This window comes from Marmota flaviventris, chromosome 17 (assembly GCF_047511675.1).
Source record: "Marmota flaviventris isolate mMarFla1 chromosome 17, mMarFla1.hap1, whole genome shotgun sequence".
Taxonomy (NCBI): domain Eukaryota; kingdom Metazoa; phylum Chordata; class Mammalia; order Rodentia; family Sciuridae; genus Marmota; species Marmota flaviventris.
The window spans coordinates 64,201,579-64,215,433 of NC_092514.1; the positions used below are offsets into that span (position 1 = coordinate 64,201,579).

A 13,855-nucleotide genomic window follows, 5' to 3' on the forward strand; every position below is an offset into this window, starting at 1 on the left:
TCTCATGTGGCAGCACAAGCAAGCTCTGATCTCTCCTCCTCTTCTCATAAGGACACTAATTCTATCATGGGGTCTTATAATTATCTCCCAAAGTCTACCTCCAAATACGATTAAACTGGGGAACAAAGATTCAATAGGCGACAGCGGCTCAGGAGGCTGAGGTAGGAGGATTGAAGCCAGCTTCAACAACTCAGCGAGATCCTGTCTCTAAATAAAATATTTTTTAAAAGGGCTGGGGATGTGGCTCAGTAGTTAAGCACCCTTGGGTTCAATCCCTGGTACCAAAAAAAAAAAAAGATTCAATATGTGAATTGTGTGGGGACACAAACATATAAACACTCAGTCTGTAACACCCAGGAATATCACTCCTCTGCTCATATTCCTCCAATGGCTGAGAAAAAGATGTCCTTACACTGGCCAACAGGCCCTATGGTGGTGGTTTCCATGGAAAGGGCATAGTCCAATAGGGAATGCTTAGGAAATCTGTAAGGGCATTTCTTGATGGCCACAGGGACTGGGGATGACATAGGTCCTAAGTGTGGGGACCACGGAGGCTACATAGTCCTGTATGATCCAAGATTAAGCTGCATCTGCACACTGCTCTCATGTTTTCCCAGACACTCACACGGGGCCAAAAACCTTTACTAATTATTCAAGCCTGCAATCTGCTTTACACATAAGCACAAAAGTAATTTTGGCATGATTCCATACACTAAATTTTCTCAAATGGTAACTACTATATGTCAGGTAAGACTACACTTCCTTGTATGGAACATTTCCAAGAAGTTTACCACCTGGGAAAGCCAGTCTCCACAGGTGTGGTGACAGCCTTGCTGCATTAGATCCATCTGCACCGACAGACACAGCATTCTCTAACAGGCGGACAGCAGTGTAGGCTCAGCATTATGTGCTGAATTCTGCATATGTGATTAAAAATTACTTTTCTAATATCTTAGTTTTAGATTACCAGTGAGTAACACATTTCTTTGTGAAATGTGTGTATGTAGGTCACTGTCTATAAATTTTGTTTCAAGGGAGAATGGGGCCACTCTTTCCCTGATCGGCCCCCATAACCTCTCAGCATGGCTCACCTCCTACTCCACTCCAGCCATTCCGACTTCAGTGCTTCTCAGCCAAGGACACTCCTGCTCCTACCTGCTATGCCTTTCCCCAAAAACATGCCCTTGTCTCCTTGAGGTCTTGCTTAAAAGATACCTCCTCAGTGGGGTCTTCCCTGTTTAAAATTGCTGTCCTCTCACCTGGTCCCAATGTGGCACTACCCATTCTGCTTCTCTGCTCTGTTTTTTTTTCTCCACAGTTCTTTTCACCATGAATTTCTTTCTTGTTTCTCCACTAGAATGAAAACTTTTGTTATTATTATGGTTTTTTTCTTCTTTTTTTGCTTGTTTTGTTTCCTTACAGAATCATCCTTAGGAACTACAGCAGCATCTGGATCCCTTCATAATCCATGTATATATTAATGATTTAGAAATGCTAGTCTTAAAACTTTAGTTATAACCCCCAAATTAAAATTAAATTGCCAACTCAAATTATCAATGCATTAGCACCTTTAATCTTTGTAGAGAAATAAAAATTGAGGCTCCTGGTAAAAAAAGGGTTGAACTTAACTTTAAAAGGCCAGCCTATTCTTATCAAAGCAATGAGACCGAGAACATAATGAATACTACTTGAAACTGTTAGACCAACAGGATTTCCTAAGTGTCTTTTAACTCCTCTCCTGCTCCCCCACCATCAGTTGCTGAATTCTACCTCTCACCTTTCCCATCCCTTCTCTTCCCTCTACCCCTTTTCAGGTCACCTTCCTATCTCTAGTCACCCTCCACACACTGTTGCTGGATTCATTTGAAAGCAGAGCATCAGCTGAGTCACCTGCTTAAGCACATTAATGGTTCCCAGCTTCCTGTTGAGTCAGTAAGGCTTTATATACCACATAACTCCCCTCTCCTCCACTCTAATGTGTCCCTAAAGTCCTGCTGCATGGGGCCCGCCCTTGCATCCAAACCTGCAGCCTCCTGTGCTCTTTCCCAGGCCTCTCTCCCAACTGAAACTCAACTTAGCCCCATGGCTCACCTCCAACACCACAGATTCACACTGCCTCTCCTGCAGCAGATGGTGCAGGCTCCCAGCACATTACCAGTACCTCTCCTGCACACATAGAGAACTTGGCTCTGTGTGGAAGCTCTCTGTATTTGACTTTTCTCCCCATCAGACCACTGGGTACCTTGAGGACAAGGTTTCTGTTTTTCATCTTCATGTCCATACAGCATCTTTCCCAGTTTAGGTTCTTTAAATACATGTTAAATGGAGTAAAAAAGAGGTGAATTCTTTCAGCTCTAAGTTACAGGAGAGAACAAATTGACTTGTATGTATGACTAAGTAACAGACAATTTTGCTGGATACAGCTGAAGCTACTTAAAGACTTGGAGAGGATCAACTTAAAACTGCATATGCAGAGAAAAGCAGAGCAGAAGGCAGCGGCTTGGGGAAAGGTGCCCTGCCTGGAAACACTGGAAACCAAGGTAGGGTCCTAACATTCAACAGCCAACATGTTTCTCCTAGTCCTTTGTGACTAACTGATTTTCACCTTTGTACAAAATAGGAAATTCTGAAATTTAAAGATTTCTGCTTTCCTTTTAATGCATTACAAGTCTTAACCATGAAGAACAGATAGTACAGATGAAATTCTTGGAACCTGAAATGAAAAGTCAGCATTACAGTCTTCTTGTGGTCACTCATTCCTGAGACAGCTAGTTCTTTTGGGGGCTTAAAGTTCTTGCTGATACAATCAGGGCCCAATCAGGTGAGGCAGGATGCCTGTGGTACCCAGGATAGGCACAAGGTTTGCTACAGAATTGACAAAATGATGTGACCTTTTGACACATGCCAAATAATTTTTCATCTAGACTACTATTTCAAAAGCTTTCCTCAACAAAGGAACACTACTGGCTGTGCTCATGAAAATAACGAGCCATAAAGTAGTGCCACAAAAAAACATGCTGGTGAGACAAACTATAGCCAAATGAGAATTACTACCAGACTAGCAGAAATAACACTGAAAGTCCCAAAGCCTGAGATTTGCATGGCTTTATCTGGGAAGATTACCTTTGAAATCAAATACAATTAATTTCCCAGCAGTAGGGCTCCACTCTGCTAACTAGCATCAGGAAGATAAGATCATAAGATAGACACATGAGAGGTTAAACAAAAACAAGCCCAGTCTTTTGCTCCCCTCACCACAACAACCCAATAAAGTGGTTAGCTTGGATGAATGTCAAATCTTATAGCCCTCAATTATTTCAGACTATAAAAACAAATAAGTAATTTGAGGAGCTGAGAAGACATCTTTGTGTAATTATGATAACAAGATTCTAATCATCAGGACCTAACATATCTAATGCAGCATAAAGACTAACTACTAGAGCTATTAATAGAAAAACCTAGAGCTATTTAAAGTCTGGACAGAAGCAAAGAAGCAAAAAAGATAAGACCCGCTTCTTCAACTGATTCACTTAGTGGATAATCAATTCAGGCTACAGACACATGGTTTGAGCAGAATTCATTTCCCTCCCTTTATTCCATTCTCCTTTCTTATTTTGTTAAATAACATATAACTGTTTTCTCTCTTTCTTTGGAATATGTTTACTTGGAAGCAGCTAAGCAAATGTCCAAGGTGCCCAAGGACCAAATCGAAATTACCTTCTTTTAAAGTCCACTTGATGGAGCCTGTCCTCTTGCTGACAGCATGCAAGCTTCCATCCAGCGTTGACACAAACAATAAGGTTTCAGGCAGTGTCACTGTGCTGGTACTTCCTAAAATCTGCAATGGGATGTAGAAGATTCTCCATGTCAATATGATTCTTTGCCTTGGGCATGTACAATCACAGACCCCTGCCCCGAGTTATCCCTCATGAAATCCTCCATCTCACAGATGGAAAAACTAAGGTTGGAAGGGCCTGCGTTCCCATCAAGAGCACATGTCTAGACAAGAGCTGAATCAGGACTGGGACCAGGTCACCTATCCTATCTCACTGTCAATCCTACCTGCAGAGAAAACGGTTTATGACCTAACATGACAAGGACAAAAATTCTGAAACAATCTGCCGGCAGCGCCCACTGACAGGGAGAGGGACAGTATGCTCAGCTTTCTGACTTCCCTCCCGGGACCAGTTGCCTATTTTACTCTCTAAAACCTGGGTATTTCATAATACTCCATGAATAAAAAAAAAGAATAAAAATAAACACACACACACAACACACACACACACACAACACATACGCATACACTTATGAATAAAAGCGTGACCTCAAACTTCAAACTGTTCCTCACAAGCAAAATACAATTAAATTAGAATGTACCTTTTTCTGCTAAATGTTATTTTAAAAATTCAAAATACTTTTAAAGAAAATATCTAAAGTCTATGAAATTATCTTTCTGATCCACTGCTGGTCATAATAAAAATTACAAATTAGTAAATAATCTTTCTAGGAAATACAAAAGTACTCATACTTCTGGATCTTGTAATATTTCTAGAAATAAAGAAATAATTTCAGATATGCAAAAGCTCTGGGCACAATGATATTCATTACATCCTATTTACATATAACAACAACAACAACAACCCCAGAAAGAACAAAATTTCTAGTATCTAAAAGGCTAAAATAAATAAGGATACATAAACTGAATAAAATGTTACATAAGCATTAACACAAAACTTTGAAAAATCTACAATACAGAAAAATTCTTATACATGTTATCCAGTAAAAATTTTAGAATCCAAAGTGTGATGTACACAGTGGTCATAATTATACTGGACAGATTTTTGTCTGCCTGCCTTTGCTAGGAACTGGACCCTCACCCATGGTATCCACAGGTGCAGTCATGCGTGCATGCTAGCAAGATTTCCTAGGGACCCACTTAGCAATGCAACCCTTGTAATAAGATTTTCCCTTCCTTTGTGACTATGCTATTCTACAAATTAGCTGGTTCCTGTGAGGGGGTCTTGAATCAAAAACAGGACAAACCAATTTGTTTATACTGAAACCATTTGAATTTTGTCATAAATGCTATTTTTAAAATATTGGACTATGGCTGACTTTTAGCATTAAACACAAAAGTTCTGGTGGGTTGCTTGTGCATGAGAGCCTGATTCCAGAATGCCTTGTCTCTCTCATTAAGAACCAGGATGAAGCCTAGTTAATCCTTTAAAAATTTAGGCCCGGATGGCACTCTCCAGAGTAGGCTGAATTGGGGGGTCAAACACTCCAGTCTTTGAATTCCTTTTCCATGGGGGAGACCCACTAGTGAAGGGGGGGATGGGGTGTTAAAACTGCTGCCAGAACCTTGCTCTTTCCATCTATCTCTTGGGAGTGCCTGGAGGGGGGAAAAGTTCAGCCCTTTGCTTAATCCCAGGCCACGCCCACTCCCTGGAGTAGGAGGAACAACAGCAAACTTTACTGCTGCCTGCTGGGTCCATTCTCTGTGCAAGGTCTAGAGCCTCAGGAAGAGGAGTCTGCTTTTAATTCTACCTGTGGAACCAGGAAACTAGTCTCAGATCTGAAATGGATGGGAAAACAGGAATCTCAAAGGTAATGTCTGCCCTATCTGAGGATCCAAAGGACACTGTGTTAGGAATGGTTAAAATCACTTTAGCCCAGAAGGTAATAAGCCACATCTGGACCTGACATGAGGAAGCTGCATGGTCCAGAGCACCAGGCTGTTGCTAAATGAGATAGCGCTATCTCCCAGAGAAGAGAGTGTGTTTGCAGCTTGCTGTTGGATGTACAGATCAGTTTAGCAGGAGCAGTTCCAAGGCTGAATAAATGACAAGGTAGATGTATGCACACCTGAGGGCCAAGATGTGGACCCTTCCACCTACTGGTCAAATAGTGACCACAGGAATAACCATTTGTATAACAAGTCTTGGAATCTAAGAACTGAGTTGGAATCTCTGGGTGGCTGAAGTAGAAAGAAAACTTGGGAGAGTTCTATGAACACGTTCTCTGCCATGTGGTAAAAGCTGGATGATAGGAAGAGAAACAAAAGGAAGGCTAAGGAGAAACATGGCTCACAGATTGAGACAGAATGCCTGACTCTTCCCTGGGATTCAGAGACACCCCAGTCCTAAGAGTAAATTTCCCTCTTTGCTTAAGCTTGTTGGAATCAGGCTTCTGTCACCTGCAACTGAAATAGTCCATGCCTCGGACAATCCTATTTTTAAAAATATAAACATAAAAAAAGATGAAGAAAATATTGCAAAATTACAGCAATAGTACTTTTTCTTCTCTGACTTTTCAATAATATGATACCTTTTACATTGAATCTTTTATGAAGCAAAATGGAGATGTACAAATTAGGAGGTGTCAGAAAAGCTACAATTTGAAGAAGCTTCAGCAAGCACCTGAGTTCTAGACAAAGTGCTTTCTATCTCAGGACATTAGGCAACTTGACCACCCTCGATCATCAATACCAACCAGGAAGGGACCAAAACTTGGAAACACTGAGGTCTCCTAATCAGATCATATACATCTAAGAGCAAGAGTTTGATGTTACTATTAAAACTTACAGTGTAACAATAATAAACTAAATGTTCCCAAATACATCTTTTCACATAATTAATATTTAAAAGGGTCAATATTCACTAAAACATATCAATGTTACTTCGCTATGAGTGGAGACAAAAGCCATCTGCCTTGTCTGAGCATATTAGAAACTACAGGAAGAAAAACTGTTTATGGTTGGCTGGTGAATCGAAATATAATACTAATCACACAACTAATGTAGTCTTCTAAAAGTCTCGAAAACACAAGGGTTAGAGAAAAGTTGAATTTAGCAACTGAGAGCTCTGATAGTTACTGACAATATCCACAGTAATCTCATAACTGGAAGGTTCTTCTCGTCTAAAGTTTTCAACATTTCAAAGCAGGATGCCTGGGAGCCACGCTCCAAAGGCAAGTAAAAATTACACATTTTCTGGCTCTTTCCCCCATAGCATTTTTTGAAGCATGAAAATGCCTGCTTTCAAATATAATTGCTATAACTAAAGAATTAAATATGCTTCTAGATGCCTTTTGTGATTCTGAACACAACTTAGAACTACTTATACCTGAACATTGAAAAACACTGCTTCACGATAATAAACTTGTCCATTACCTTTGCCCAGCCGGTTCAGTCTTCAGTGCTCTTTTCTCTAGAACAGATGAAATAGCAACAGGCCCTACGGCTATACATGCTAGTTTCCAGAGAGCCTGAAAATAGAAAGAAAAGGCCAATTCTACAGATCTGTTTCACACTGACTATCTGGAATATGACTCGTGTTTAAAAGTAGTAGAATATATACACCTAGCTTTGACAGTGACTTTTAGGAAGTACTCAATAGTATGTAGTCTAGTCTACCTTAAAACTAAACATCCATTAGCTAATTGGTATAGATATCAGGCTCTGTTTACATAGTCCTTCTCATACAAGGTGACTGGAGATCATTCTGGAAAGGCTGAGCCTGAGGACTGAGAAGCTCTGCTACTGGAGGCAGATGATTCTTGGGAAAGAGCTCCTGGTAAAACTAGCAGATTTCACTTAAAGGGATTGAGTGACAGAAGGGTACTTTCTGCAGCTCTGCTTAGCAAGGATTTCAACAAGGCCCCTCGCCTCCACATAAACAAAAGCAAAGCCCAATGTTCTGATTATAAAACAATTTTCCCCAAAAGTCCAGCAGCTTCAATGAGGCACCACCTCCTTGGTACCACAGAGATACAAAAGTAACTCTCTACTTCCAATGCAGAGATAAGTGAAAGGTAAGTCACCAACAATTTAATTTTTCTCCATATTCTGAACTCAGCTCACTTTTAGTTCCTTCTGCATTAATTATTTTATGATTCAATAAGGAAAAACTATTTTCTAAAATGATCCCTGAGCCAGGTACCGTGAGTGGTGCATGCCTGTAATCCCAGAAAGCTGGTGAAGGAGGATTGTAAATTCAAAGCTAGCCTCAGCAACTTAATGAGACCCTGTCTCAAAATAAAAAATAAAAAGAGCTGAGAATGTGACTTAGTGGTACAGTGCCCCTGAATTCAATCCCCCAGGTCCAAAACAAACAAACAAAATCTAAAAAATAAAATACCCTCTGGAATAATTTTGTTTAGAAAAAATTTTCAGTGAAGAGAATTATGGACCCAAGGGACAGGTAACTGTTTAAACAGCACGAAAACAAATGGAATAGCCTCTAACAAAAACCTACCAATTTCTAAGCCAATATCTGGGACCATTCAGGCAAGAAAGTAGTTCACCAGTGGCTGAAGAACAGCCAGCAAAGACCCATTGGCTTGGCTTTGAAGGTCATGCCTATTACTAAAGTTGCCACTTTCCCTCAGCGCCCCCCCCCCCAATGAGCACAGCAGGAGGCATTGAGGAAGCTCCTCTGAGATTCAGAACACAGGACTGCTGAAGGTTTCTCATCCGGGTTTCAGAAATGCTGCACTTTCTAAAGAAATAAAATTCACAAAGTGCAGACACATTTTAAAAACTAGTTTCTAGGTTAGGTGACTACCTAATAACAAAGGTCAGAAATAAGGTTAATGCAACCATCTCTAAATCAGTGGGAAGAGGCAGTTTCATGCACACACATGCCTCATACCTGTAGTTTTACAAAGCGATTTATACTCCATGAGGATTGTAATCTCTGTCCCATTTACAAAACTGGAGCTTAATAACAGGACTGTAATCTCTGTTCCACTTCCAAAACACCTTCAAAAAAAGATATACACACATATACGCAGAAGCCCTGCGACTGTTCTCAGGCAGCAATGCCAATTGATGAAGTCTAAATGTCCATCTCTAAGAGCTAAATTCATATGGCTCTATCATGGTGCTGGTTTAGTGGGGTGAGTAGAGTTAAAACAAATTTTTTTTTCTATGAATCTTCTCCCCTTCTCACTTCCATCACTATAGACTATAGTATTTATAAAGTTAGAATATAATAACCTGGTTAATAACAATTATTTTTTTTCTTTTAGGAGTATCATATCAACTGCTAGGATTTGTTCAGAGTCTGATTTTCCCTGGTGTGTTGTTTGTGCTGTTGTTGTTAACTAATATTCCTGTTATATTGCATAATCCTAACTTCCATTTTATTTAAAGTTAAGAAAACATTCCTTCAAATTAAAAATACCAATAGTTGTATAATGTGGCATGTGTCTCCAATGGGATATTATACAATATCATGTGTACCTAGATTCCCAGAACCCACACCTGCCATCAACAACCAGGCTGCCTTCTGCAGTGAAGAGGCTCCTTGCCAGGACTCACATCTACTGGATGGCTGGTCTCTGAGGTAAAGCCAAGGCAAACTGACTTAAGGATTGATTCACTTGGGGTGGCCAGTCGATATACATCACAGCATTACAGATTAGACTTGAAATAGGCAAGTAAGGGAAGCATTACAAAAGAAAGACTTCCAAGGTATTTTTGTTTTGCTACCAGTTAAGGCACATGAAATCTTGAGAACAATTAAAGCTGTGTGTTGCCAAATGCAAAATAATAAATTTCAAGTAAAATTAGAATGTGCTAAAGAATCAGAGCTTATAATTATTAACTATCAATAATGCTTGAAGTTGGGAAAGGTATTCTCCAAAGGGAGTCATGCTTATGGCCAAAGGACCTAAAAACGGAGACAAGACAAGACTGCAAGTGCCCATCTGTAGACACAGCAAGGGTGGATGGTTCTGATGGAGAACAAAGCAGAGGCTGGTAACAGGTAGCGGCAAGTAGACTAAATTATTCAGCTAGCTCTAACTGGTTAAGGCCACAGGATGGATCAGCTGATTTTAAGAAATATCAGAAAGATGCTTTCTAGTGTGCAATAACAGGATTGCAGTCTTGCAATCCTCTTCAAAAAAAAAATTATACACACACACACACACACACACAAACAAACACACACAAAAACTTGGGCAGTAATGTCAATCCAGTAGGAAGTACTTCAAAATAGTGTTTTATAACAAAGACTCTTGGCAGGCATTATGTGATATTTTAAAAAAGGAATATCTGTGTCTACCATTCTATTTGTAACAACATTGTCTACTTCAGACTATAATCGCAAAGCCAGACTATTGCTGATTCTGGTTGCTCTACAAAAGTACCCAGCAGAGTACTGTCATTCTAATGCCATTTGATCCCATGGCAGGAGACTGGGTCTGATGAGGGCCAAAAAACTATTAAGAATTCAACAAAGGCCTACCTTTGAAGGTATCTTTTTTTTTTTTTTTTCCACTTGGTGAGGTGGCTCACTATGTTGCCCTAGACTGGACTTTATTTATTTATTTATTTTTTTAGAGTGAGAGAGGGAGGGAGGGGGAGAGAGAGAGAGAGAGAGAGAGAGAGAGAATTTTTAATATTTATTTTTTAGTTTTCAGCGGACACAACATCTTTGTTTGTATGTGGTGCTGAGGATCGAACCCAGGCCGCATGCATGCCAGGCGAGCGCGCTACCACTTGAGCCATCCCCAGCCCTTATTTTTTTTTTTTAATATTTATTTATTTTTTTTTTAGTTTTTGGTGGACACAACATCTTTGTTTGTATGTGGTGCTGAGGATCGAACCCAGGCTGCACGCATGCCAGGCGAGCGTGCTACCGCTTGAGCCACATCCCCAACCTAGACTGGTCTTTAATTCTAGGGTGCAAGTGACTCTCCTGCCTCAGCCTCCCAAGTGCTGGAACTATAGGCATGTGCTACAGACCCTGGTTTTTAAAGTATTTTAAGTAAAGGCCTGATTAGACAGATAAAAAATTTTCTTTATTCTAATCAAGCCCTGGTCCCCAAACCCCATCTCATTTATACATCTGATTGAAAAACAAAACACTCATCTCTACATATGGAGACTTCTATAAAGCCACCTGTGCACAGTGATATGGAAATCTCACAGCTTTCAGTCTCCTATCTACTGAAATGGAATAAAGACTCAGAACAAAAATAAAACATAGGTGATGGTAAGAGACTCTTTTACTTTAATTATCGTTTTAAGGATTCCAGACCACTCCTAAATCATTCCAAATTCTGTTATACTTTGTTTACCTATGTTCAGGTCAGTAATAATCCATCAACCATACAGTTCCTTCTAACCAGTCTGTCGGCTGTTATATTTCCTGATACTATGTCAATAAAGGTAACCATGACATTTGTTTTGGATGGGAGTCAAGTGTCTATCTGGGATGCAGTAAAGGGCAAGGCCTAAACGAACAGTACTGTGTGGTTTCTAAACTAAGCAGCAGGGAGAGTTAAATTAGTATTTGTGGTAATTCTGGGGTGTGGTGTAATTAACCACTACCCAAGACAGTTAGAATTCTTTGGCTCAAGCTACTCCTCCTCTTTAATGGAACTGATAAAAGGTACTTCACAAGTCCACTTTATTCCTGAGCATAAAGGTATGATAATTTCACAACAGGTTAATGTATTTCCCCCAAAAACCGGTTTTGGGGCCCTAGGCTAAATGTCTAAGTTCAGTGGATTGAAGTTTTATTTGTCTTCATGGTCCCTCTGCCACCATGGGAGGAAGACAGACACCTGGGCAAGAAAGGTGCTCCAGGAAATCCTTTATTATACCATGGTCAAGGAAAGCCCTGTTCTTCCTGTAGTATCAAATCTTTAAGGTCCCCAAGGATCCTTGGGGAGCTGGACCAAATCCTGCATTTATAGATAAGAAAACTAAAACCCAAAGTGACATAATCATTTATCAGCTGAGCTTAGAATGCAGGTACTGCCACTATTTTTTGTTATCTTCACTAAAGAGAAATAACTACAACTTAGATCTAGTAACAACTGAGAAACCTACTAGGCTCACTTACCTTGTTGGAGAAGCATCCTAACAAACTTAATTAATAAAGGGCTGACTCAGGCTGTAAATTCATAAGGCCGTCACTGACTTCCAAAAAGCCAAACTTGATCCATTTTAGTATGACTCCTCATGTGTAGTTAAACTGTTTTTGAGAAATCCTTATGTGATGTGATCAATGCATAATATATGCAGGTGTGGAAATGTTACAGTGAGGGGCAAGGGTTGTAGCTCAGCGGTAGAGCGCTTGCCTAGCATGTGTGAGGCACTGGGTTCGATCCCCCCAAAAAATAAACAAATAAAGTAAGAGTATTGTATCCATCTACAACTAAAAAAAATTTTTTTAATGTTATAGTGATCCTCATTAATTAGTACAATTAATATATCTTTAAAATGTACATGAAGTAGATAATATCATACCTACAAAGCAGAAGAAGAAATCATTGTCCTCATATGGAAACCCAAGGGAAAGTCTCAATTAGATACTAAAATTCTCAAGGCACGGGCGGTGGCACACACCTGTAATCCCAGCGGCTTGAGAGGCTGAGGCAGGAGGATTGTGATTTCAAAGCCAGCCTCAGCAAAATCAGGGCACTAAGCAACTCAGTGAGACTCTGTCTCTAAATAAAATACAAAATAGGGTTGGGGATGTGGCTCAGTGGTTGAGTGCCCCTGAGTTCAATCCCTGGTACCCGCCTCTCAAAAAAAAAAAAAAAAAAATACCCGAATTCTTAGTCCTGATAATAGCAATTGATCTGAAACTGTCAATTTTACTTTTTATATTTTGGCTAGAGATTTCTTTGAAGGGAGTAGAAAGGGAAGGGGTCAAGTAGAAAGTGGGTAAGTACTCTAGTTAAATAAAAATTACATACAAACAACTGTATTTATGTTATAATTGCCACCTACACTTGCCAGATGTTGCCAAACTTTACAAGTTAAATATCAGCAAATACATCTCTAGTAGAGATACTTGGCCAGACTGACTTCCCCAGCCAAAACCCCCATGGTTTGAAATATACAGAGGATTACCCACTTCTCTACCAAGTCCACCATACTCCCTTTTTCCAATTATCTGGATGGACATATATAAGTCCATATGGCTCCACACAACGCAGATCAAACAGCAGGGCTGTTTACCACTTCTGGAGTATGTAATTTCCAAGATGAAAAGGGCTGAAGAGATGGCCTTACCAAACCTCTCATTTCACAAGAGGGGAAATCAAGGCCCAGAGAGGCGAAGTGACTTGCCCAAGGCAACACAGTTAACATAGGCACAGAGCTGGCTCAAGGTCTCTGCATCCCCATCTGATCTTTTGCCCAGTGCACCACACTGTAATTTCACTACTTTAAATCATGGTTCTCTGAGAGTTATAAGTGTAAATTATTTCAAGCCTGAAGCTCCCCTTTGAATCCTGCTAGAGTAGATGAAGATCAGCACTCTGCTCTGATATGAGGGTTGGATCTTTTAGATGAGACCAAAACGTAATTTATAGATTCTCTAAAGACATCCAATATACCGAACAACACTGCAAATTATACAGGGTGTGGTCTTTAAAAAATTATCCAGATGAAAATTGAGATCCCACTAAGTGGGTGGGAATAACACCACAAAAAGTCACAGCCTTAACCACCATAAAAAAAATTCCTGGGCTGGGGCTGTAGCTCAGTGGTAGAGCACTCATCTAGCAGTGAGGCACTGGGTTCAATCCTCAGCATCACATAAAAATAAATAAAATAAAAGCTGCTCTCCATCTACAACTACAAAAATTTTTTAACTAAAAATTCCTACAATACATATCCATCTAAGCCCACTTCTTTAAATTTTTAGAATTTTATTTTTTGATATAAAAATTATATTGGGGCTGGGGATGTGGCTCAAGCGGTAGCGTGCTCGCCTGGCATGCGTGCGGCCCGGGTTCAATCCTCTGCACCACATACAAACAAAGATGTTATGTCCGCCGAGAACTAAAAAATAAATATTAAAAAAAAAAAATTATATATGCTTATCGT

General features: G+C 39.9%; 1 protein-coding gene across 3 annotated transcripts in view; it reads right to left on the reverse strand.

Annotated features, from left to right (window-relative positions):
- The window catches only part of Ern1 (endoplasmic reticulum to nucleus signaling 1), an 86,207-nt gene that overhangs the window by 51,009 nt on the left and 21,343 nt on the right, over window positions 1–13,855 (reverse strand). For 2 of the 3 annotated variants that reach the window (XM_071604051.1, XM_027946281.2), the window contains exon 2: window positions 3,718–3,838. In XM_071604051.1, coding sequence (XP_071460152.1) covers window positions 3,718–3,838 — 121 coding nt within the window. Of the gene's footprint in view, window positions 1–3,717; window positions 3,839–13,855 lie in introns of those variants that run through there. The other variant, XM_071604052.1, reaches the window with a different exon arrangement.